The sequence below is a fragment of the Tinamus guttatus genome, unplaced genomic scaffold (assembly GCF_059628265.1).
Source record: "Tinamus guttatus ecotype Peru unplaced genomic scaffold, ASM5962826v1 Tinamus_guttatus_pri_ptg000208l, whole genome shotgun sequence".
Classification (NCBI taxonomy): domain Eukaryota; kingdom Metazoa; phylum Chordata; class Aves; order Tinamiformes; family Tinamidae; genus Tinamus; species Tinamus guttatus.
In genome coordinates, this window is record NW_028288742.1 from 10,083,467 (window position 1) to 10,111,116 (window position 27,650).

Here is a 27,650-nt window from a genome sequence, read left to right on the forward strand (position 1 = left end):
CACCCAAGAGTTAAAATCTCATTCCTCGCGAACCACATTCAGTGTTATCCAAGATGCAGCACTTAACTCCCACAAGCAGCCTGCTCCGCATCACCCTATTCAGTTTGTCAGCTGGCTCCCAAGTGCCGATCTGCTCTCCTCCTCCCCAGGAATGCTACCGCGCAGTGACAAGGCAAATGCAACACAGCCAAACGACCAGCAGCACCGCACACCGGGGAGCAGCCCCTCGCCCTTTGAGAAGGTGACACGGCCTGCAGGGGCGCACTGAGAGGTATTTTCTGTTCCATGAAATTCATCTGCTTTCAGGAGCTATTAATTCTTGCTAGTGCATCAGCCCTTAGCCAGCTAGGAAGGCCCACTCCTTTGGGATTGCATCGGTGCCTGTGGAGCTATTAGCATGACAAAGGGCTCTCCCTCCACCTTGCCTAGCCTTTCCTTGAGAGGACGTTTAGTCATAGCCCCATATTATGACACCACCTGCACGCTGCAGTTTGACAATCCGCAGGCAGATTAGATGGGGCGGCCCTGAAGCCATCACCCAGCTGCGGTCATTGCCTTGGACACCAGCTTCAGCACAGGACAGGTAGAGCGAACAGACCCTGCTGCGTGTTCCTGCCTGTGCAAGCTCGGCTGCTTGCGCTTTTGAAAAAGGCAACGAACTTACCTCCTCAGGGGCTGTCTTTGCAAGAAAAAGGGCAAGAATGACTACTGGTAGTTAACTGCAGCCCAGACCTACTTTAAAATTACAAGTTTCAGATATCAAATGGGCTGAAATGGCAACTGAGCTTCTACATGTACAAATGCAGCATCGAAGTGAAGACTTTAGAAGTGGCAGAGTTACAACAAGCTACTCTTCATACTAAATCGTACGATCAAAAATTATTTGAAATACAGCAAAGCCTGTCACAGGGTACCTAGTTTCTCTAAGAGAAGAGGGATGCTGCTCACCTGTGGCAAAACAGCAGTTTCTCAGGTCGAGAGGAGGTTTGGCACATGAAACCACTGGCAAGAGGAAACTCAGAAATGCTATGAGAAGCAAACCGCCACATTGCAGGGAATGAGGCCACCACTGACCCATGTAACACAAAACATGTCTTTTACACTTTTTAAGCCCTCTCTTGAAACATTGATCGCTCACTATAGTCAAAGAAAGGGCTTCTATGTTTTGGCATATCAGCCATGTTGAGTATAAATTCCCATTTTCCTTCCAGAGACATATCTTTCCCTGCTATTGATTGGTGTCTTGTTCTTCCTTGAAGACTGGATATATCTTATCCCTCATCCCAAAGTTCCTGAGAAACAGCGGGATGTGGATATTTCTGCCATCCTCATGGTACCCCTGGCAGTGAAAAAGATTCTTCTCCATTTTCCAGCATAGAAGCTAGAGACTGTTTGGCGTGGAGCACTGCTAGTCCTTTCCTTCACATGTGTTCACACACGCACATGCATGTTTGCATGCCTCAGAATATGAGAAAACACATATGGGCTTTGCAGATCATCTGTGCCATTAGATTATCAGTGCACAAAGCTTCCCATCCTGCGTCAGCAATGAGAAATACTCAGAAGCCTCAGAGGAATCAGGGGAGCAATTAAGAGTGCCCAGTAGTGACATGAGGCAAAGAATCCTTTTAGCTTTTTCAGAAAATAAATATAACCTGAAGAGTCTAGATGAAAACTTCGTGTTCCCCTGAGGACAGTCAGATTAGGAGAAATGTGGGGTTTGATCATGCTGAGCCTGCACCAGAAAGTCTAGGACACAGCTTGCTAAACTGAGAGGTTTAACAGATGCACAGTTGGCTTCTTAACTTCATCAGTAATGTTAAAAGCAATCAAACCTCACTTTACCATTTCTACCTCCAGATTGAAGTGCTCCTAGCCCCTCCTAGCAAGCAAATACTGCAGGGCAGCCATCTTTATGGCATTCCTTCATTCCCCTCAGCGCTAGGTTTGTGACAGAAGCCTCCCTCCCTTCCCCTCCCCAGGCTCCACCTTCCCGCACTGCTTTATATCCCTGTGCAGAGCCACAGAAATCATCACGCCCGTGCAGCGGAAGCATTCACACAGGGAATGGGCAATTCTGAAACCCAAAGTAAAGAAAAACACGTGAATTGCTTCACTAACCAGTGCTGCATCAGGGGATAGCGTCTCACCCCTACTGTAGCAGGGCCAGCACAGACATCTCCCCCAGCTGCTAAACCCCTTCAGCAGCAGCGCTGGGAATCGAGGGGGCTCCCGGTAGCTAGAAGTGCTGCACAGGGAGAGCAGAGTGCCCGAACGCCTGTGTGGGAGCGTGCCCCGCTGCGCGGGCGTCGCAGGGAGCTGAGACAGCGGCGTGGGGCACGCAGGGGCGCTGGTCCCTGCACCCCGCGGGACGCGGGCCCATCCCGGCGACATTTGCTCGTGGAACGAAGCCCATCTCCTCTAACAAAGCTTGTTTCCCAGGAATTGGCCCATACTGAATAAAATAAATAAATCACAAGCATTTTGTGAAGGGAAAAAAAAGAAGTTCCTGCTGTACATAACTCGGGGGAGCAGATGTTTTTCCATTAGCTCACTGCTCTCTGCTGCGTTGGCTCCCTTTACATTTCTCATTTATGGCGTGTTCATTAGAACGTTTTTTTCCTTCTCCTAGCATGAACTTCCAGCCCGTTTCTGAGACGGCAGGTAGCGGTCTGCAGCCCCCGCTGGGAGCGCCCGGCACAGGTATCCCGGCCGTTTTTCCTCCAAGTGCACCTTTAAGCGAGCGCAGCTCTACCTGGGGAGGCTGCAGCCCGCGCTGCCGGCCCGGAGCCAGGCTTGGATCCAATTACCAGCCCTCCTCCGCCGCCAGTGGCCATATTTGGTAAAGTATCGGGTTAGTCAAGAAGCTGAATTGGCAGATATGAAGTACTGGTAAAGACAAACAAAGTGGACATTGTAGTAAAAAAGCAAAAGCTTAAAATAATACAGCAACAGGAGCTGGAGTAATAGCGCTCTTATTAAAACTGGCTCGCAGCTTTCTAAAACATGCTGTATAAATAGTGCAAGCAGTTATTACTGCCTGGAAATATAACCACACATCCTTCAGATAAGAAATCACTCCAGCTACCCAAAGAACTTAAAACTTTCTTTTTAAAAAAAACCTTTCTGCCCCTGCTTTGCTCTCTGGGTCAAAAGTGGTCTTGTAAAAATGTAGATTAAAGGTAAATTCTGGTCATAAATTCAAACCATTACAAATACATACTCCTTAGCAGACAAGCATGGCTGTAATTTCTAAACAGAAAAGAGGAGAACTGGAATGCGTTCAAAAAGGGAAAGAAAAGGGGTACAAGCAGTCCCATGGCCAGAGATTTCTCTCTGTAACGGTAGCAGCAGCATCACCTGCAACCTCCAGGACCCCGCTTGCAGCTCTTCAGGCAACAAGTGGAAGGCACTAACAAGCTCTACCAAAGGCACCGGAGTTTCTTCCCTCCAAGTTGAGTTCAAGCCGTCAGCCATGCAAAGCTGACCAAGAAGAAGAAATGGGCTCTGGCGAGATGCAGATACGTGGCCTGGAGCTGCACCTGCCTGAAGGCCGCAGCGCTCCCCCGAAATGGGGCTCTGAGAAGAGGGGCTCTGCTTCTTGGGCTTGGGGCCAAGGATAACATTGGGGATTTCTAATGAAAAAGCCTAATAAGAAGCCATCATATTTCGAGAGGACAAGAGAGCTCTACTAAAAGGGATGAAAGAGGCACTAATAGCCTTTGCTGCAAAACCTGTAGAATGAGCAGGGTAGGCCTGCTAGCTGTCCTCCAAACACACCTGAGACAGAGACTGAGAGGTGGTGGAGTCTTCATCAGATACTCAGAACCTGATGGGCATGTCCTGGGCAACTGCTCTAGGCGACCTTGTTTGTGCAGGAGGTTCAACCAGAGGGTTTTCACAGGTACCTTCCAACCCCAGCTCTTCTGTGCAACCTGCTATGTTCACTCCTGCAGATGACTGATCTCCAAGCTGGTCAACAAGAAGTGGGTGGACATATGATTAATAGCAAGAAATTGGCTTAACTGGGATGTGTGCAAGAGAAGAGAGCTCTTTCTAGAGACCAAAGAGGTATCAAGCAGCTCCTTGGTTCCTTATTAGAGGCTACAAAAATATGGGTTGGACTAGATGATCTCTAAAGGTCTTTTCTAACCATAATGATTCTATGATCCTATGATTAGCTTGCAGACTGGCAAGAAAAAATCCACTAGGCACTGTAGTGAAAACCAAGAGGCAACATACATTATGGCACAGCACTTTTGGAATGACAGTTACACTTCCAAAGCTTCTTCTTTATCATCATCATAACTGCTGGGCATAATCACAAAAAAGTTAGAGATTACAACATGTAGTCTATGTTACTGCTTATGTGCAAGAGAAGCATCCTAATTACAGTGGGTAAGAGAGTAGCACAGTTCACAGGCTCAGCCTTCAGCCGCTGCTCAGGGAAAGCACAAGCTCTCGGGCACCAATTGCTAAACAAGTTGAGAGCACAAGGAGGGCTTCCCGGCTCCGAGCTGAGGATTGCTTGGCTTCAGGGTGCAGGTTCAGGGTGAGGCAGTAACCGCTCCTCGCAGTCAGCTCCACCTCGCAGCCCCACCACACACAAACGCTCCCTGTGCTGCCGCTTGTGCTGGCTCTGCAGCCAGGTTTCATTGCTGGAGGGCAGCAAGAAGAGCCTCATATGGCCTTGGGATAGTCTTTTTCTTTTGGTATGTGTTTTTTCCAGCATGAGCACAGAGCGCGCTAACTGGATCCGTCAGTTGGTACCATTAGTTTTCGGCCTTGGGATATGAAGAGGCACGGGAGCCGTAATGGCTTTAATGGAACACAGAGGGGATTAGAGGCCATGCCTACACACAGAGGCATGGCCAGCTGCATCCTGTTAGCGTCTTTCCTATGCTTAGAGAAGATGGATGCTTTGTATAAATTCACTGTACGAGGTTAGGAAATTGTAATGATTTTATCTAAACATGTATGAGTCATCCTAAAAAGGTTATAGTGTTAATAACAACAACAACAAAAAACAATAAACAAGTCATTTCCCAAAGGCAGATGAACGCTGTCCTTCCTTAGAGATAGGAAACTGAGGTATGAAGTCAGGCAATTTGCCTAAAGTCGAGGGATGAGTCATCGACGGAAGGAGCACAAGTCCAAGCTAAACCCAATTGAAATTTCCAGCGCACTGATGTGGATCTCTCACGACTATGAAAGGACTCTGGACACAGGTGTGCTGATCACCTGTTGCTTTACATAGCTCTTCATTTTGGGGGAGCTGCAATGCAAAAGCATTTATAGTGACCTCAACTGCTGTTTACTCTTTTTTTTTTTTTAATGTTACGTTCTATTTTGGAATTAATTAGTTTCTTATGAACATACATGTTCCTCCTGTTCCCTCCTTCCGCATGGGAAGGCTTCCAGTAGACAAGGCCAGTGATAGTCTTTTGGACCCTTCTGCTCACTCAATCCAGTTCAAGATCCATGGTACTGTTAGCAGAGAATGGGCAGGACCTCAAAGGAGCTCATTAAACTGCATCCCATAACAACCGACTTCTGTAATGAAACTGCACAGCAGTTGGAGTGTATGTGTGCAAAATATCAATCCTGATTTGAGATCAGGTAAGAGTAAATACAAAACAAAGCAAAGATTAAGAAAAAGATGGACTAACACAGAAAAGTTACAGTAGATAAAAAGAAATCCTAGTTAGAAGAATTTAATTAACACTTTGGAGAAAGGCACACAGTGATTCACAGAGAAAAGTAATTGTAACCATTCACAGCTGGGTCGCAGCAAGCGCTAGGTCTTTATTGCTTTTGTCTTTTCACACTGCAGCAAAAATGTAAACTGCCTACAGCAATCTGCAGCATGATGGACAACAGACACCCGACTTCTCACTACAATAAGCTCCGCTTTATTTCTCCCACTAACCTCCTCTCCGGTCTTGAGTCAGGAGCATAAATCGAATAAATCAAAGCCTTAGTAGTGATTTTGAAGCCCACAAGCAAATCACTGAAATTTGCTTGCTCACAAGCAAATAGGTGAGCAAGTGCGATTAACGTAAAGGATTCATTCCATAAGGTGATTTCTTTTGTTCTTTAAATAGCCATATTCTAACAAAAAGAATGCAATGTATTTTATAGAAGTGAAGTCTAATTCGTAGAAAAAGGCCCACAAAACCAGCTATTAAAATCTTTCCTGAGAATAGCGTGAGACTGCCAGGTTTTACATGAGAATTGCCAACTGTACAGATTAGCAAAATGAGAATTTGAAAGGTTCTCCTGCATACCAGAACAGCAAATTATCAGCTAGGTTCTAGCAGGCTCTTCTCTTTTCTTGTTGTGAATGGTAGCACAGAGATCTAAGAAGTAATCAGAACACTCTAATGTAATTTTAGGTACACAATTGTGGGCCCAGTTGCAGAAGGAAAGCTGCATGTCTAAGAGCAAAACTGCAGGGTCAGAATATTTAATCCATCCTGAAATTCTGTAATGTAAATGGCAGAATATGCTGAGTTCCTCACCGAGTGCCCTACGTAAAACCCTTTCACAAGTTTGGAGGTCACCCCTGGGGAGAGCTCTTTCTCACAAGCACAGCTGAGATATCCCTGCAAGACTGTCTCAAACTGACATGCAGCCTACGAGTCCCCGGGAAAAAACAGCCACGGAAAAAATGAGTGGAGGACTTTAACTTACTTACTGATTTTCACTTAGCACTCAGCTAAGACTGGAACATTCCCAGTCTAATAATGTTTAACATGTGGCTTGCCCAGTCCTATTAAGGGGAAATAAGAAGCAAAATGAAAATAAGTACCCCTATCAACTACCATTTGCTCTGCCAAGCCTCTTCTTTCAAAAACATATTTTTCTGAAGACTGAAGTTTTCCATGTATTAAGAAAAAAATAGAGATAAGCTGAAAAATCACACTACCCCAATTACATATTTGTTAGATTGAATGAAATAAATGCTATTTAAAAAAACAGCTGGGGTAGATGGACAGATTTTATTCTGGTATAAGATGCTGAAGTAGCCCTGATTTCAACTACTTCATTAATATTTATGTTGTCTTATTCAAACTGACACCAAAAACGCCATCAGGAAACACTGTCACCTTTGAATTTCATGAATAAGAGGCATATGGAGAACATCCACAAAGCAGTATTTTAACGTGTGAAGAAAAGAGAAACCTCTTCAGAATTAGAGCTTCCTCAGCCTTTGCTGAGGATGTCACACTTTTAAGAACAGTTTTTGCATGGTCTCTGCCGCTGGATGATGGACAGAAGGGAATTCCAGATTGTCCACAAACACCAGGACTACTTACCAGCTTGTAGCCAAATTTGTTCAAGAGTTGTCCACAGCTGCATAGGTCCTTGTTTCAGTGCAGTGCTCTGCATGGTTATTTCAGACATGGCCTGTTCCAGTCTTGATGCAGCAACAGAAGAGGCTCGCTGTGATCCTACAGACCAAACAAATTCAAAAGATCAGAACATTTTTATACTTCATAATGTTTCTTTGGTTCATTAGACAGCAGGCCCGATTCTCCGCTCCTCTGCATCAGTTTTGTGTCTTAAGACTTCCACTGACACTTGGTGCAACCACTGGGAGAACTTGGCTTTATAAAAGGTTAATTCATTGAAAACAAACAAACAAACAATAAAACCCACCAAATTGCTAAATTACTCAAAAGCTGCAGCTCAAAAAAGTGAATTAACAGACAGACAGCAATTTTATAAAGGTCAGCCTAATATCCCTTGGGGAAGCAACTGTATTTTTCTTGTTTGGACAGTAGGATCCTCTCACTGGATACATCATCATAATACCTATTAATATTCTGCTTTATAAGCACATCTTCACCACACAATTACAAAATATGGCCCATTAATGTACAATCTTAGTAAAACACCACAAAGTAGGTAGGGACCATTCATATAACACAGAGATTCAAAGTGACATCAATACAGTTCTATAGCTTGTTTTTTTTTCCATTTGCTTTGACTATGTTAACCTTTACTACGTGCGGTAACATCTATGCAAAAGTAAAATTGGCAACCACATGTCTGAAAACAAAACGTCGTGTCACATCTACTCCCAGAAATAATGTCTGGACAGAGATTATAGCCTCAAGTACAGTGTGCAGGATTATGCTGGTGAGCCAGTCTCTCACAGGAGGACCAAGAGAGCAAAGCAAGAAGCTACAAAATGAGATTTCAGAGTTTGATTTCTAAAGCTTTGGAAAATAAATAATTTAATGTATGCAGCTTTAACATGACTCTAAGGTTGAAAGCACTCTCTCTTGAGAGTTACTGTGACTGAAGCCCTCACCCTGCTTAGTACAACTCTTCAATTTATCCCTACAGGATGACCTTGTAGACCACAAGATCTTGGAGCTAAAACCTGCTTCTTCTTGCAGAACAGACATTGAAGAAATAGTAGATCTTAAGAATAGACATTTGGAGAAGTTGGGATGGTTCTGTGCAAGCGAAGGACAGCAGGGTAAAAACCCGATTGCACATATGCACACTAAGCAGGCTTTTTGAAGGGAAGCGGGTGCTTTCCCAGCTGGAGAGCGCTGAGGACACGCAGCACGATCACGCACGGGGACCGGGGTGGAGGCAGACGAAGCAGCTCGGTCCCCCGGACGGCGCTCGTGCGAGCACCGAGCAGCCTCCTGCACGAGGGCAGCCCCGTTTCTGCGCACACGTGTTTGCACAGACACCTGCGCGGCGCAGGGCAGAACGCAGCCCACGGCTTTTATGCAACCCGAGGCACTGCTGCCTGCCTGTGAGAAAGATGAATGTCTAGGGAGAGGCTGCGGACGCAGCTCCCAGCCCGGGGGAAATAGCTGTGCCATTATCTCACTGCTAACGAATGCCATTCATTTTGAGCAGAAGAACTTCAAAACGAGCCCTGCAGTGCTCAGCGCACGCGCCTCCCACGGCTCGCTTGGAAAATGCAAATGTGCTCTTCCTCGATGCATTTTTAAAATTCCTACGTGTTTTCTAAGACATGCCTGATCTAACGCTCCAAGAGATGACAAAGCAGTAATGTAGTAATTACGGCTTTAATGGTACAGTAAAAGCTGCTCAGCTTTGTACAGCAAATTTATTTTATTTAACAGTTTATTTAACAGATCAATCTTCAGCCTGTTTCACTGTATGGAATTCCTCCCCCTGCCCATCCCACACATGCTCTTCTCCCTCCCTCTACTTAGCAGATATCTCACTGAAACATGACTCCAAGGAATTCTAAGTCAGAAAAGGGTTGTTTAATATAGGAAAAACTAATAGGCACTCATCCCAAGCAATGCAAAGCCCCAGCAGCATTTCTTCCACTGGATATGCAACAAGCAGTTTGCCATGTGAATGGCTGCTGATGCTGTTCAGGAGCATTCAAAGCTAGGTCTGGCTCACCATAGATGATGGCACCCTTAGAGCTCTTCCCCTTCTGAATCAATCCAAGGGGACTATGCCACCATAAGGCAACTTGCTGCATCTTGGAGAGGCTCACATAGGGCTGTGAGGCTGAACAGCTGCTGCCATTCCAGTCCTTTGATGTTTATTTTTCCTTGCTATTCAAACTCAAGCAAGGAAGGAAACCACACGAGGCAGAGAGGAGAGGACCCTTCCTGTCCTTGCACGGTATCAGGCTCCTTGCTCCAGGTGCATACACGCCAGGTGGAAAGGCTGCATCCACCCCAGCCTACACACACAAGCTTGTTCCCGCCCCTCTTCTCTGCTCCCAGGAATGCTCCCAAATGCTCCCCGGCCCAGGATAACACTTCAGGAGAAGGTCTTGGCCAGCCTGGCCTATTCGGAGTGCAGCAGGCACCAGCTCTATCGGCCGGCGGGCGACACGGCAGCCCCTCGGACGCGGTGCCGCCGGAGCCAGGGGACGGCACTGGCAGCACTGGAGTCGGGCAGGATCACACCGCCGTGGCTCCCATCCTGCGGGGAGGGAGGGAGAGCGAAAATGCACCGAGCGCCAGGGAGAAATGGCTCTGTTTCATTGCAAAATGTCTTTCCTAAAGAAATATGGATCTTTCCATACTAAAAAAAAAAAAAAAAAGGCGGCCTAACAGAACTTTAATGTCAGGCCTAATGTCATACATGCAAATGCTAGCATAAGAAGATATCACTTCATTTTATTATTTTAGTGCAAGTTTCTCCCCACGCTTTCAAAAAAAAATTGGTTTTGGTGTGGAAGAGCTCAGAGTATAAGCCATATGAGATATACCTAAATAATTTTAAAGCATTGTTTTAAGATTGTCATAAGACCAAAAAGAATCAGGTTTGACAATTTACGTCGATGAAAAAAATGGAAATCAAAATAGAAATGAACCACAGTAGATTTACTAGGCTTATAAGAAACACAGAATTCCCTAGTCTAAATCAATTCAGGCAAGAGCATTATAAGATAAGACTAAATCACAAAAAGAATGAAAGAGCGAGGCAGCTGACTGCTATCAGTGAATTCAGCTAGGAACGCTGCTTCAGTCAGCGGGAGATGAAGAAAATAAAGAGGAATTAATCATCCTGGCAGCCAAACTAAATTTCTAGCACAGCAAATAATCTCATTGCGGCCTAACCGAGGGGGAGGCCGGTGCCCAGCACAGACGCGGTAACCCCCGCCTTTGGTGACAGCGCCCGGGCGCTGCAGCGACACGGCCGCCCGCTCCCGGGGGATTTCAGGGGAGAAACTGCTGCCTACTCCAGGATGATGCAAAACCCAGACCCCCTCCCTCCTTCAAAGCAGCAAGAGCAGACGAGGCACAGGGCAGAGCTGCACTCGCCACTCTTCCCTCCTCCCGTGTTCAGAGGGCCCAGGCGGGACAGCACCTCCCGCTGCCGCAGAGGAGAAGGGCCGCGGCCTCTGGCAGCCGCCCTCACCCCATCGGGGTGCAGCTCCACTAGCACCAATACCCAGATTCTCAGAGGAAGAGGAGGGGAAAGATTCCTCAGCTACAGCCAAGCTGAATTCAGTGCAAGTCATTTTACATGTGTGAAAAGCTGCTTTAAGGCTTATACTTCCCACTGATTCGCTCCTTCTGGCATGCAGCACCACAGTGCACAGCACTCAGCTGTGCCAGGCCTGGGGCAGACACTCACCTGGACCCCTGGCTGCAGCGGCATGGGACGGAGCGTGGCGGTGCCTGCGCTTTGCTCGGGAGGAGGTGCTGCAGGTCAGGAAAGCTGCAGGAGCCGCACGGGAGGGCTGCGGAGGAGATGCTCCCCGGAAGGAGCTCTTAGGAAGGCAGCGCCCCCGAACATGAAAATGTTATTTGGGCTCTGCTGGTGACAAGTGCACTCAAAAAAACGCAGCTGTGCTGCGAGATGGGTGCAGCTTGAGCCTGGCCACGCTTCTCTCTCTGCAGCCCGCTACAAAGCAAGGCAAGGGATTCCTCAAAGAACAAGAGCACCCTCTGCTAGAGCTGAAGGAGCAGGGATAAACCCAGGATACAACCAGGCTGAGCACCAAAAGCCAAGCACTGCCCCCGTAACACAGCAGGAACTAGATGGACACAAATGTGCTGTGGCATAATCATTTTTTTTTGTTTTGTTTTCTATTTCTTTCCCAGTATTGCTTAGTGAGATGTTTCTGCAAACTATCTACAGTATCCTTCAAACCACTTTCACAGCACGTATCCATTAAAACTGAAAGTCCATTTTACTGCCCTATACCAGAGATGAGAAGGATATCTGCAGGACTTCACCGTTACCTTCAAATGTTTTTGTATCACCAGGAAACTTCTTCCCACCACATTCACTCGCTTTTCCAGATCATTCTCAACATGCCAAACAGCATATCATGTAATTCATTCAGGACATCCCCTTTACCTGCCTGTGCTGTGTTTGTCCTTCACCTGCGCTGTATTTATCTTGTTGCCTTTAAGTAAGCTGAATACTACAGAACATTGATTCATACAAACAATGAGAAAAAAAGGATTTAAACCAAATATGGAGACTCACCTCAGCAAAGGGGAGTGGCATAAGCAGATCAAAAATTACAAAAATATATGTATACAGAATCAGTAAGATTACAATGCCATAAATACAGACCCTAAGGGCTCAACACTGCAAACAAAAGAGCAGACACACTGAATAACATTGTGATGCCCAAGTGTTTGTATGCTCAAGACCTGCCCTTGCAATGCATTTTAAAAATTAGGGGAATGTAAATGGGGTTACACACATGTAATTGAAGTCAGACATATATATGTGTGTGTGTATATATATAGACATGTAATACATATACAAATATACATGTAATTGACTAAAGGTCAGACATATATATACACACATATACATACATATACATGTATGCATGTATATGTATACATATATATGTATGACTTTTATTCAATTTTACATATATATATATATGTAATATTGAAGAAGAACTTGCCTTCCTCTCCAGCTCTGTATGCTGAGTATGTGCATTCAGTTTTGCCAATATTAGATGTCCAAGATTAAGACCTGAACAAACCATTATCTCGTGACCTTGAAGCATAAGGCTTGCTTAAAAGCTTTTAAAAATAAGTACATTTTCATACTTTTTGTCCATTTTTGGAACTTGTAATGGTCTTTTTTCCCCCCTAAGTATTTCTCTGTATCTGTAAGGGTACAAAGTTTCTTCCCTAATATATAAATAAGTAAATAGCAAGTTTCTCGCATAATTATCTGCTTTTGAGAGATGGGGTTTTAAAGGAAACACTAGATATCATGAGACTCATGATAAAATCACAAGTCAGCAGCATAGTTCTGAAGTCTCCTTCACCCAAGATTAGCTTTGATGTCTCAGTTGTTTATATCTGATGGTATGTGCTACTGTCGCTGTACGTTTTCCATATAGCAAGCATCACACAGTTTATGCACAAATCCATGACCCAATCATGGCTCTAGTAGAAATGACATTCACGTTCAGCTTTCCAAAAGCAGAATATTAGCTGGCATGATCAGGACACTTAAAATGGTTAAAGCTGTGAGGGGACCAAGTTAGTTATTGCAGAGGTGTAATAAACTCTTCATGCTTGTCTCAGAGCTTTGTAAAAGAAAGCAGGAATCCATGTCTTTGTTTTTATAACTGGAGACGCCAAGGTACAAATAAACCACAGTGACTCACTCAGCGGCACAGAAGTAACCCTGCAACAGGTCCGAGAGAAGAATCCAGATCCTGACTCCCATTCCAGAGACGCCCCCACCAGAAAGTCTCTCATGAAAGTACATATTTAGGATGGGCAAGCAAAAACCTTGTTTCCTCACCAGAATCAGTGTCATGAGCATCCGGGATTGTGAGGTGCATTCCGTTATGCTTTTTGATCATTGGCACTTCTGTCACACTACTTTCTTTCTCGGAGCCGCTGTAAAGAAATAAAACCCGTGTCATTTAACCACCTTGCAGCGGGGAGACCATATTTTCCTCAGAGCAGGCAATAATTTCATCTAACTTCCACTGGATCTGAAAACTCAATCTTCCTGGTGCAGGTAGCTCTTGAACGGGTCATCTTAACATCCCCAGCCCTCCAAGTGGAGCAGAAATCAAACGTTCAGTGACACTGTGCCAGCAAGGTCTCCAGGAGATGTTGCCACCAGTGATCTATGTAACTGCTGGGGTCTTTGTGAACCACTGCACAAGCCTGGAGGCAGATCAGAGAACCCCCTGACACCCCCCAGGAAGCATCACTGTCCCTCGGGTTCATCTGCAAAGGATTTGTTCACAGGACCCCTACACTTCCGCACAGGTGCAAATTTCCTCACTTCAAAGGGATTGTGTTCTCCTCCTTGGGAGAAGGAGGAAAATAAAAGCTACTACATAGCACTGCACTATCAAAGGAAGAATATCTTCTCTGCTCTTTGACTTGACTTCTGTACTCAGCAGAGGTCTTCTAAAGGAAATGCCGATAAAACCTCGGGTGCCTAAATGGAAACCACTTAACGCAGATCTCCTGAGCCTTCCTGTCACCACACAGACTGCCATCGCCCTGGGATCAGATGGTGATGATACCTCCTCTCATCATCCATTAAGGGGCAAACTATCAAAAGGAAAAGTCACTGTCCTTGCCACTTTTTCTGGCACACTTCCAAGTGCACAGCTCAGCCTTCAGTCAATGTTGCCTCAGGAAAAAAGTTATCACAGACCCCCTGATTGCTCTGGATGCCCACTTTTCTAGTCTAATCCGGCCTCTGGTATGGATTGTACAAGACTGCCTTTGAATTTGCATTAAGCTAGCAAAAGAATTAGCTTGGGACTGCTATTTGGTTTTAAACACGATTATTCTGTTATCACAGAGAACAACAACAAAAGATAAACAAAATCTTGTTCTTGCCAGCTATACAGTCTGGTGCTGACAGCTCCTTATTGTCATTCACGGCAGTCATAATCATATTTACAATAGCTAATTAACCTTTTATTTGGGCTTTGTAATCCAAATTAGAGTTTTTGTTAGCGGGCCCTGAATTCCTGGGCAGTTGGACTTGTTCACACAAACCTCTGGCCTTGTACTGTTTCACACACTGACATTGCATTTGAAATTACCATGCTGTGGAAGATGTAAGGAAAAACTACATTATCTGTGCTGCACCTCTGCCTTACCTAGCCTTGGCTGGGAGCCGCCCATGGAATGACCGGTGTATCCCCATATTGCAGGTGCTTTAGGGATGGTCTGCCATTAAGTGTGGCAGAGGCCTGTAAAAACCTAACTGTTGTGAGGTAAAACATGTTTTGGTGCGGTAATCAGCACCAAGATGTCAGTGTTTCGGGCATATGGCCAAACACCAACTCATACATTAGGTGCCAACGTAAAGGGCAGCTGAGGAGACGGCTGGATAGCGTAGGTTTGGTCACAGTCAAAACTGACAACAGGAGGTGAACATTCAGAGTAGTCTTGATGGGGTGGCTTTGGTCAACAAAATGCATCTTAATTCGGCCAAAGACATGGCCTTTTACCTGGGAAAACAAACTGAAATCGCAGCCTAATAAGCAGGTGGAGCATATTCTGCAAAACAGTAATTCCCAGAGGCTTTATAGTCCCTGAAAAAGGCTGAACACGAGCTCCTCCTTCAAAACTGCAGCAAGGCCTTAAGCCAAGAATGACTTTCCGCACACCAAAGAAGGGACAGCAGCCAAGGCATTTGCCACATGTGTATGACACTGGAAAGGCTGATAGTGGGATGCCACATGCAGCTCCAACGGCCGTGTTTTAAAAGGCAGTTGAGAGAGTAAATAAAAACAGGCACAAGAGCTGAAGGAAACACTTCACTGTTACTATTACCCAGACTGTTACTCACTCATAAGAAAGAAGACAAGAAAGAACTGGAGCATGGCCTATCCGTATCTGCCTGGGGAGAAAATACCAAGCACTGGAAGGCTCTTTAGTGAGAAAGTCATAATAAGACTGCAAAGCTGGGACACTAAAGCCAGACAAATGCAACCAAACATAATTAAAATGCAACTTTACAGTATAAGTCATTAGCTACTGACTGAATTTGTGAAGTGTTGTGTACACCTGATCCCATTTTCTTTACACAAAGGCTGTCTTCTTTTTTTCAAGAGGCCCTAAAAAAACCTGTGTCCAAATACTACTGACAAAAATTTCCCCTTAAGTTCCTATAAAAATCCAATCCAGAGTATTTTGTTACTGTTAGTTGATACTGCTGCAATTTGCTTCAAACAAGAGGCTTCCCAGGTCACTGAATCTGGTCTTTAATACTGCAGGTACTAATTTCATTCTTGTTACTCTACAGGCAGTATCTCCCAATACAGAGCATGGCATGCAGTATTTTTAGAAAGCTAAAAGCCTCAACGGAAATAACATAAAAGTTTCTAAAACACAGAAGTTCCTAAAAACAACCCTCAGTTTTCTTGTGCTTAGGCTTGTACAGCTGATGCTTATCAAAAGTCTAAAGTTGTTGCTTCTCGGCTTTTTAATTATAAGGCCAAAAACTGTCTTGGGATCCAAATGCAGCACACATGGTTGAACTCCTTGTCTGTTCTCCACCTTACTCTCTTCAGGCTCAAGTTTGCAGTCTTCCCTTGCAAGAGTAAGTCTTACTCTGTTCTATCTGCTCAGTTGGATTTGTTCAGCTTCATGAGGCCTACTTATAGCATAGAGATTATTTGCATGAGAGGTACAAGACTGAATCCTTACACAAGGAGTCTGGGACTTATGGCAATCAGCAGTTCCAGCCCATAAGAGGCCATTTCTCTTCTGCTATATTAGTATCTTGATTTTTGTGTTTGGTCTGCAGGTGATTAGCTAAAGCAACAAGGAATTTCTAATAATACCTCAAGGGCAACGTGTGCATGGATATGCATTATTCCATACATACGGTTCTGGTGCTTATAAGGCCTATGTAAATACGTACACAGATTGTGGCAATACTACAAGCTTTCAGCAACTTGCTGGAATGACTGTTGCCATCGAATATGCTGTTCTTTCCCATCAAATGCAACCTCTCTGGACATTACACATAAAAGGTAAGTATCGTTTCATGGTAACTTTCCCGAGATATTGTATAGTGAGATCACAACCGGGGCGATACCCACAGTGGGCTGGGAAGGAAGAAACATCACTTGGTAGCTTTCACTTATCTTCACTTATTCAGCTCAGGACTGGGTCTCCCCTCCACATTCCTGGGTGGTAAAAAGCACTACTGTCTTACTCACTTAAACAACAGCAAATGGATGCTTATCACTGCTGGGCAAAAAAGGAAAATCAGCCCTACTCTATTCTAGACACCTGAATAAGGATAGAGATGTTCAATTTAAACATCTAGATCAGAAACTCACAGTTCACGTTGCTTCTTAAATCTTAAACTCTTGCCTTTTTTTTCTTTTTTTTTCTTTTTTTTTTTTTTTTTTGAATCCTGGCTGGAAAAAATACATGTATTTCTTTTTTAAACAGTACTGTTTATCATCCTTTTTGCAAAGTAACTTCAATATCTGGACAATTAAGGAAGAAAAATGCATTTTTGTTACAATCTCTGAACTGGAGAAAGCCTACCTGTGCTGTGAAACATTATATACCGTCTGCCACATCTGCAACATATGTCTGCAAGTCACCAGAGCCTCTTCAGGTCCTTTGTGTACCCATTCCAGTTTTACTTTGGTGAAGAGTAAGCTGCAAGATGAAAGAGAATTGCTTTGCTTTATTGGTGTCTCATAAATGGGATGTGAAGAATCAGCATCACTCAAGTAAGATCCCAGCAGCCAGCATTTTAACTTGCTTTTCACGTCCCCCTCTGCAAGAGAACAAGAATCCCCACACCGTTACACAAAATGTTACATTTGACTCAACTTTGATTCCCCACAAGGAAATGAGAGGATTAACGATATTCCTCAGCTGCGGTCAAATTTGCGTCACAAATCTGGGAGGGCGGCACTAAAGGCCATACATTGCAAAGTTAACAAGGCAAAACACACAGTGAATCTCATTTTAGTTTGGACAGCATGAAAAATAAAATAAAAATGAATTGCTGTAATACATGAGTTAATCTGCTTTTTTTAGCTTGACATCTTCTTATAGACCAATGTAGGGGAATAAATAAATTAAAACAAAAAAAAGCCAAAAAAAAGCCAAAAAAAAAAAAAAAAACACAAAGAAAACCCCCCACACACTTAGGATACCTGGTCAATTATACAATGCCTCAGAGGAAGGAAACATTTCTTCCTTCCTAACCCCAGCTGTCAATCTTCTTATGCCCCTAGGCAAGACAACTGATAGCCCTTGTACATTTTTGTTCCAGCTAGCGTAACTGCAGCTGCTGTTCTTATACCTAGAGAATATGTACTTTCATTTCCAGACCACTGGAATTTAGCACAGTTAGGTCAAGGAGAGGCTAGAAGACAGATTTGGTAATGACACAACTTACTACTGAAGCTAGAAAAAGATAAGCATGCAGAACCGAGGGAACTTATCTGTCCCCTTCACTATCTTATATACCTACTCCAGTGTTTGCCTTTGCTTTTTTTGCAAAGATTGGAGCAAAACAAATGCTTTTAAAATCAGTTCCTGCTCCTAAAGACACTGAGCATCCTAACTGAAATGACGTGCCCTCACCATGGCTCAGGTACTTATTTCGAGGGCTCTCCTAGAAGTAAAAACGAGATAAAACTCAACGGAGTTGTTAATGATGGAAACTGGCCACTGAAATAAGTGTTTCTGTATCCCTTGGGTAGCTGGGCTGGTATGAACAAAGCTTGTTTTCCTACAGCAGAATATGAAATCGTGTGCTTAGGAGCAAAGAACATGTCACACTCCAAGGATGGGAGCTCATTCCCTGGAGTGCCAGGGTGTTACTGACTGCAGTCTCAGGAACGTGAGGTTCTTGAACAGTGACGCAGTGAGGAGGTCAAGCAATCGTTAGCACTTATATACACAAGCACTATCAAGTACGAGTTAGAAGATGTGATTATTTCTGTCTGCAGCATCAGCAAGAATCGCTGGAATCTAATGTCTAGTTCTTGTTTGTAAATCCTAAAGGGAGGCTAAAAATTGCATGAGGTTCAGTAAAAGGTTATGCTGGTGATCCAAAGTCTAGAACAACATATTTCATAAGAGGCTTAAGAACCTCTATAGATTTAGTTTATCCAAGAAACAGCAAAGAAATTATTTTGCTCCACCCTGCAAACACCTACACAGAGAAGAGATTTCTAACTGTGAGTCTTTGATCTAACAGAAAAGGCATCAGAAGATCCAAGGATGTGCTGGAAGTTGAAGCTCGTCAAATGGAGATTATAAATAAATGCAAATACTTAACCAGGAAAGCAAATAGCCTTTGCAGCAACTACACTGTGCACAATTAATTCTGTAGGCCTTGATGTCTTTTCAGCAAGGCAGGGTACCTTCCGAAAAGCTCTGATATTGCACAAGCAGAAGGTATGGGTTTGATGCAGAGGTTCATAAATGAAATTCTCTAGACTGTGCTGTGCAGATGGGGAGAAATGACATGACTGCCTACCATGCTTCTGGCAATGAATCCATTCAAAGTAGTCTACTAGTTTATGAAATCACTGCATCTACCACCAATCTATGCTATTTTAAGTGTACAAAATATCCTTTAAATCAGTATGAGTTTTCCCAGCAAAAGGTCTTCTTAGCCACTGCATGACCTCTCTTTTGTGACAGGAGAGTGGTGGTCAAGGAGCCTAGAGGAGAAAAACACATCCCTGAGCAACTCTGCATCCGTGGGTGTTAAAAGATACCAGTCATAATATTAAGAAACAGAAGAACATAGGAATGAAAAAATGGGTAACAGTCAACTACTATATAGTAGGGATATATTAGCAGAGTTCCATGTCTGTAGGTATATAGATGGCTTAGTCATGTGCAGGCAGGCAAAGTAACTAGATAATAATTTAAACCGTACGCTTAAATATTAAGATGACAAGCAGATTGCAGATATGTTTCTTTTCATCATTCTAATGCCTCCTGTTTACAGTGAATATACAACTCCTGTGGGTGAACACGTACCATTCTCTCTCAGGAGAGAGAATAATTAGTGAAACATAGGAAACAAACAAAACCGTCACAAAAACATAATGATGTCTCAGTAGGACATTATCATCAGTTGTAAGAAATAGGCACACAAAGGTTAAAAAAAAAAAAAAAAAAGAAATCACATAACTTCAGCAATTGCCTCTGCTCTGCGCCACTACCAAATCTCTGAGCTCCCAGGTGCGCCCGGAATGTGGCATTCACGTTCTTGCACAATGAATATAACGGAGCAGGGAGAAGTGCAAACGGGAAGAGAGCGAACAGCAAAAGGAAGCAAACATCCTGGCAACAAAAGTAATGCAGTAAAACGTGACCATTAGAAGGTGGAAATAAAGTCAGTACATTAGGCTGTACATGCTATCTGTATTCCACAGCTTCTAAGAACTTCTGCAACAGTAAAAAGAGATGAAGAAAAATACAAATACTTCTCAAGTGAAGTAGGTAACAGTGTCACTCATATCAAGTTTATGATTTTATTACAGAGACAGCTCTCTGGCTACACATAAATCTAATAGGTGTACTACCACATCAGCATGGGCACACAACTCTCATAAAATTCCCCATAAAAACTATGTATGCACACATCTCACTTTATTATATTTTCTTAATATCATTTTACTGCACCTTTGCAGGATGCTTTTAATGTTAAGCAGAGCAGATTTGTAAGAGATTCAACATAAAAAATAGCACTAAGATTATCAATATTGGTAACTCGTCCCTGAAAATGAAAACAAAGTGATCTTGGCTAAAGCAAAGGTATGAATTGTTAACACATAAGGAAAAGCAGCAAAAAAATCCAGAGATCATTCCTGTAAATGTGTATAATTTAAGGGACAATTATAATGGAAAATCACCAGTGCTTGCTCCTGATACCGGACTCTAAGCTCCCTCTAACAGTGTTTTTTTGTTTGCTTGTTTTTTTTAATCATGCATATGGACAGTACCTAGAAAAAAGGGCTCCTAATCCCGGATGTAATTTCATGTTACTGTCACAAGCTATCTATCATTGTTACGTTAATTCTTCCAAATTAAAATTTTTATATAGATAAATTAATTTGTATGAAGCTCTGAACATTTAAAATTAAGTTTCACATGCATCACTATTTCAGTTTGAGAAAAGGCGTAAGTGGTTACTAAAACGTGCCAAGCACTGACAAAAAAATAGGCACTGAAATACAGGAAAGCCTAATAAAAGTCTCAGCAAAATAAAGGTCTTTTGGTTGATTTCAGGAACTACTCAATAACTGTTTTCATAAATACTGATTTCAGGTGCTAATATTCAACAAGTCTCAAGGACTGGACAAACATACTTAATCCTCCTGAGAGATTTCTAATCCTGTGTGGCTAAATGCTCAGCCTTTAAGTTCTTTTATATTGTCCTTGAAGAAAATGTAGCAGTCAGTTCTTTCCTAATATTGAGATCTATTGAGATTTCATTTATTAACAACTTGTGAACAATAAGTGATTAATACTTACTATCAGAAGGTTCAGATGTGCATACTGTGTACAATATATGCTTATGAGCACATTTATGAAAAGTTATAAGCTGCTAGGTTTATTAATAATCTAATAAATTCTTGATGCTACAGGAGTATATAAAGATTTACTAAGCAGTAAGTTATTAGGAATTTCTAAGCTGTTTTAAAATGGATTTTTCAGTAAGAAATGTAGCCTTTTAAATATACATTTTTATGGCATCATCATGGAACCTCTGAGCTGTACTGTATGACAAGCAATAAATAATAACATTAAACAATAGCACATTCCACTGATTTTGAGTTCGAGAAACAAAATTAGGAATAACGAGGGTTATGTAGCCATTTATCTGTATGCTTTGCCACTCACTGACTGCTATTAACTACCCCCCAGTTTACTAGCCAGCTGCTCAAAAATTCATATTTCTTGGAGCTTTACCAGAGCCATGCGATCTTTTCCCAAGGCCTTCCCTTACTGACCCAGATTCTTTACCTCCTACACACGACTGCTGCACTGGTTTGGGAATTTGAAAACCGGAGGGGTTGTGGGGACGACTGTATATGCTACCATGAAGAACTCCGGCAATTAACATTTTGTTGTTTGCATTTTGTTGCTTTCTTTAAATAAACGAGGGGCTATGCTCTGGAGCGCGCGCGTGAGGCCGCGTGTGCGCGGCGGGAGGGAGCGCGGGGCGCCCGCCCGGCTCCGGGGGCGGCAGGCCGTGCCTGCTCGGCGGGGCCCGCAGCAGCGCCAGGAAACAGGGAATGTCCTGACACGGAGTGGGGTAGGCGGCCTGAGGGTCTCCCACAGGATCCAGGCAGGGTGGATTCAAGTTCCTGACACACAGGAGCAGCCGTGGAGCCCAGGTGTCCCTCACCAGGAGCAGCACTTCCAAATCTGTTTTTTTTCCCCTTTAAGGGAATGACTGTGAAAGGAGGACAGAGATGGATAGAGGACACGAGCTGATCTAACGGAACTAGAAAGGGGATGAGGCAGACAAGAAGAATGATCAAAGTTATGGAGCGCTTTTGATATATGGAGATAGTAAATAGACTTCTCAGCCTGGAAGAGAGTAGGTTGAGAGATGACAGAGATTTATAAAATCATGAATAGTGTGAAGAAAATTAGGAAATCAAAGTGGTCTGTGCTCTTTTAATGAAAGGCATAAGGAATATTCAAAAAAGCAATCAGGCGGGGAGTTAAAACGAGCAAATGAAGTGCTTTTTCATACAATGCGTAAGTAAAGGGCAAAACCCATTGCTAGAGGATGTTCTGGAAGCAGGCACACAAATAGGTTCAAAAAGGGATTAGATAAATTCACGGATGACAGGCCCATCAGGGGTATTAAACACAAGCTAATGCAACCTCTGGCTCGGAAAGCCTCTGAAGCGCTCGGCTGCCGGGAGCAGGGAGGACACACGAGGGGAAGGCTCATCCCGCAGCCGCGCTCCTCTGCGCCTGCCCTGCGCATCCACCCGTCACCCTGCTGAGGACAGACAACCCCTCACTTTGATCACGAAGGGCCATTCTTATATTTTGATACAGCACAAACATGATTGCAGCCTGCGTTCTTTTTATAGCCCAGATTGTCTGCTCTCGTTTCATCTGCGGGTACAAGGGCACAAGGTACGAGGCAAGCGCAGGACCTTCCCAGCAGACGAGCCGCTCGGCCTCCCAGCTCCTGCGCTGGCTGCAGCGGCGAGGCTCTGCACAAGGCAAGCAGTTCCAGGTAGACTCTTTCACCGTAACCATGAGAGTTCGATTAACCTTCCCAGACCACTTGCTAAAGCAGTCGTCATTTTATCAATAGAGAAAAAAAAATCGGCAAAATTGGAACACTGCTTTTAATATCCTGCATTTTTGTTGATAACATCAACATCAAAGTTGTTGTCTTCTCAAATAACTCAGTGCTTCGTGCAGAGTCTCCTGACATTTAAGGGCACATTCTCTAGTTAAATTAATGCCAGCAGTACTGACTGCAACCTCCTTTTATAACTTCATGCTGTGCCATGTTATCTATTACTTTCCCTACAAAAATAAATTGATCGTATACTTAAAGACATACAGCACATTCTCATGGTTCCCTGCCTTTTTACCTCACAAATACGAATAAAAAATAAAATAAATAGAAATAAATAAAACAAACAAGACACTTGGTATATGTCCACAAACCAACAGGCTTCAGCCCAGGAAGCCCAGCTGACTCAGAGGCGGCGTCTCCTTTAGGAGCCCTGCCCACAGACAAGCTCTTCCTCAGACACAGAAATTCAGTTACCCTGTGAACTAACACTGTGACACTGCTGTATAGGGCAGGGACAGCTTTCACTGTGGGGAAGATTTTGCCTGTGTAAAACTTTACAGGATGAAGACAATTTTCTAGATCTCCCCTCATGATGCACAGTATTCAGAAAGCTACTGCACATACAGTAGGAAGGAAATAGAAGGAGAGATGACCAGAGCAGATAAATTGCAGCACTGACCTTTCAGAAATCCACAGCAAAACCAAACAAGCGGCCACTGGCACAGCTCAAGTCCCGGGCGGTGGTTTTTGAAGCGCCTTCCTCTGTAAGCCGTGGGCTCACGCCCGCTAGCAGTGTCCTAGCAGTCAAGTGAAGGACGGTCCTGTTGATGGGCTGCATGGCCCCAAACTTCACTTCTCAAGACACACACATCTGCAGGCAGTCTGGTAACCTAATATACCCATTTTAGTACTCAGTTCCATAGTACTCACTTGCGATGCAGAGGGCAATTATGTTTCAACATTAATACGGCCCATCCAATGACTGTCCCTTATCCTGGAAGATTATTTTGTAACAAACCCCCTTTATCTGCTCAATTCAGGCAGGGTGGCACTTAAAGGGAAAAATAACAGAGAACTAATAGTCTTTTCTGAGGAAAAAAAAACCACACTGATCTGCTGGGGGGAAAAGCATTGAAAGTTTTCCTCCTCTTCATCTTGCCTCAGAATTAAGCCATGTTTAATCACGGAGGCACAAAAAATGCAGGTAACCTTCAAGGCTTTTTTCTGTCCAGTTGGATCATGTATTTTGAATCCCAGATTTGCCATATTTCCCCCTTTGTTAAGAACGCAGGGATGAAGCTAATTGTCAGCAGAGCTGATAAAAGCACTGAGCTTTCTTTCATCCTGTCCTATATAGGAGTCCTAGGGGGATACACCTGAAAAGAGTTCACCTTCCTCTTGCCCTGATGAGGAACTGGCAACAACATGTCTATAGGTCATCCCAAAGCACACGCATTTTAGTTCGTATCTAGCCTGAATAAAGACAAAAACCACAATTAGCAGATTTACAGAAAAATCTGGAAATCCCAGGACCTAAAGAACGTTTCCCATCTTGGCTGTGAAGGCAAACTGCTAAGAGCTCGAATGAAGGCACGTGTCTCTTGAATGCTCTCAATGAAAGCTGGCAGAATGGAGACCTGCTCAAACCCATGACATTGTCGTTATCCCCACAAAACTTCTCTACAGGAAACGACACATCCAAACACAAACTGTTCTCCCGAAGCGTAGGCGACGCGAGCGCAGACAGCAGCAGAGGACAAGGCTGTTATAGAATTGTTATACTGTCAATGTCTGTAACAACATGAAAGAGAAATGCCAACTTTGACACGCAAATGGAAAACATCAACCCCGACCCACCAGTTTGCACTTCACTCAAACAATTTGACAAAATTTGCTAGGATTTCTTGGTTACCTCCATACATGTGGCTACCAGGTTGCTCTCAGTTGCTCCTTTTTTCTTTTTATTCCCATTACCTTAAAGAAACTGCCATCGAACAGTTACAACCACACTGTACTAGGCTAATTATTCAGCCAATTGCTGCTTTCACATTAAACAGAAATATCGCTCTATAGTTTGGCCGTGCACAGTGATTTCATCAAGTTTTTGTAAGCAACTTCTCCTCTTAGGACAGTGCAATGGAGTTTTTCTTGAAATGGTTCTGTATGTTTTAAATGGAGGTTTAGTTTTCCAGTGTCTCCTCACAAGTGTTTTATCTCTGAATAGTTTTTTCTCTGATAGGCTCCAACTACAAGGAAGACTCCTTTGCACTAGATGCTGCATGAGCACATTTGAAAATAGAGGCCAGGTTGCAGGCACTTGAGGGCTGGGAACTTAGAAGATTTCCTTCTATTTAATTTCAACCATAAATTAGGTAGGAATTAGATGCATAGATTCTTCAGCAGATTTGATCCCTGACACTTGAATTCAGGGGACTATGTGGTCAAGTATCTCATTTGTGGGTGAAAACTTGACACCCACACAAAAAAAGAAATGTGCCAATGTCAGTGCAACTTCAGAGACCAGTGCAAACTGTGCTCCATGGTATTTCACTCCAGGGCAGCAGTTTGACCAATATTTAGCCAGGGCTGGAGACACAGAAGGGACACATTTGGCTTCTTGCTCTAGCACACTCTCTCCAACCACCTTGGGCAAGTCACTTCAGCTGCCCGTGCTTCAACTCTAACTGCAAAACAGGGATGATGGCAATGACCTTTCCAAAGCATTCAGAGAACTAGGGTCTTTGTCACCACCTTCCCCATATCTTTTACAGTTAATCCCTTAATACTGGAGCTCTCAACTCCAGAGCTGTTATTTGTAGATAGGAAGGAGAGCAGGTTGAGTTCTCCTGTAACAGACATCACTTTTACAATATTTTCTCAGTCGTTGGACCCGATTCTTAACAATTTCAGCACATTTATTTTTGAGTAAATTCACCCTGCTCTGATCTGGAAGAGCACAGCTGAGAACTCTGATGCTATCATGACCGCTGGAATAACTCCATTTACACAAGCAGAAAACAAATCCAGGCCTAGGGTCTCTAATTCCTCAGCTGAGATCCTATCAGACAGACAAGAGCACTAACAAGACAGAGTTCAAGTACTTATTTTGCTGCCAATACTCCCTGTTCCTCAAGACTGCAGAACTGGGTGCTGCACAGTGCTGTTGTAGTTTTTGTTGTATTTTAGGACATGTGTAGTTTAGGCAGCTTTTGGAGGAAACAATACTAGAAACTTGGCTCTTAAAACAATATTTAACATTAACCTCCATGTCACCTTAAATCTCCATTTAAAAGCACCTCAGGTCTGGAAATATAAGTCAGAATCCAGATTCACACAAGCTAAAATAAAACACGTTCTAATTAACCTAATGTTAAGGTAAAAAAGTGTGATCATATATTCATATGATAGTCATATAAATCATGCAACAAAATACAATAAAATACACAAAAGCTGTAGGATTAATAAAAAATTTCTATCCAACTTGACACATTTATGAAATCTTCCATATTACTGATAACTTGCAGCTACCAGTCAGAAACCGCATCATTCCCCCAATATATTAGTAAATTAGAAGACCACAAAATTTGGCTTTGCTGCACAAACAATAAGCTTAGCTTAAAATAAGCTTTTCTTTTTTGAAATACATTATGTAATATTGTTGAGCAGTCCTCACTCTTTCCATCATTTTACTTTGGGGCACCATGATTTATATACCGCTTTGGCACTGCTCCAGCAAAGCACTTACGGAAGATCTCATCTTTAAGCATGTGAACAGCCCTGCTGAAGTCAACAAGGAGTCAATTATTTTTCTCCTAAAAAATTAAGCACGTATTTAAGATCCTTGGTAGATCAAGCTCTTTATGAGGACAGAGATTATGGGAGGCTCTTCTAACTGCTTAACTTCACAGAGCACAAAGCGTATATGCAAATAACACACGAATGGCTAGAGCCTGTCTGGAAATATTTAGACCTCACAGTCTGCAGGTCTCAGTGGAGGTGAGAAAAAAGGAAATGAATCTGCCAAACACCACTGAACTTCACTACAGGGTACCAGTCCTGGGGCGCATGAGGCCAACCAATGTCTCAATCTATGTTCTGGCCAGGACAAACCATCATATAGTATATGACAGTTCAGAGACAATGCTTTTTATATGAGAAGCTTGTTCAGCAAAAGATGGTGAGCAAGTTTTTAAGCTAGTCTGAAAAAAGATGGGGAAAGACATGCTTAAAAGGTGAAGGAAGTGACAGAAATGAAGAAAATACAGGCAAAAGATCCTGGATTTCGGGAAAAACCCTACAGAATCTAGAAGCAACTTGTATTGTGCTAAATAGACATAAACCCACTGATTTCATTGAAAAGAAACAAATCCCAGAGCAAGAAATGGATATTTTGCTACCATTAGGAATCATATTTGCCAATGTCTGCAAGGCAAAACCACTATGTAGGCTATTCAGCACTGGTACCAGCTGAAAACAGCACAGAAATAGCAGCAGAAAGATGTAGGAGCGCAACCTTTACTGCAGAGCTGACAGTGTCCAGAGTTTTCTAAGTGTGCTTCAACAGCACAGACTGTGCTAAAACGAAGACCATTCTGTTGCATCTTCTCCCAAGCCTCTATTGGCAACATTAAGTTGGCCTAATAAAACCAGTGCCTACCATTTGGCATCCTGCAGTCGGGACACGCAGCCCTGAACCTCTCAGTCAGTTCTGAGGTTTCAGAGACCAACTTTGCCAATGATGGTGTTCTCTGCCAGGCTGATGCACTTTCTAGGTTAGTTAAAGTGCATGTGCTTTTCAATTTAACTTAAACATTCTTTGTTTTCTTGGCACAAATAAAATTAAACATAAAAGAATTTTCTGGATTTTCTTCCTGTAAATGTCC

The 27,650-nt window shown here is 43.3% G+C and overlaps 1 protein-coding gene across 2 annotated transcripts in view; it reads right to left on the reverse strand.

Moving 5' to 3' along the window:
• TTC7A (tetratricopeptide repeat domain 7A) overlaps positions 1–27,650 on the reverse strand; it is a 159,381-nt gene that overhangs the window by 35,152 nt on the left and 96,579 nt on the right. For both annotated transcript variants that reach the window (XM_088524277.1, XM_088524276.1), the window contains 3 exons: positions 16,998–17,114; positions 13,258–13,355; positions 7,320–7,454 (listed from right to left, as the gene is read on the reverse strand). In XM_088524277.1, the coding sequence (XP_088380403.1) occupies positions 7,320–7,454; positions 13,258–13,355; positions 16,998–17,114 (350 nt within the window). The remainder of the gene's footprint in view (positions 1–7,319; positions 7,455–13,257; positions 13,356–16,997; positions 17,115–27,650) is intronic.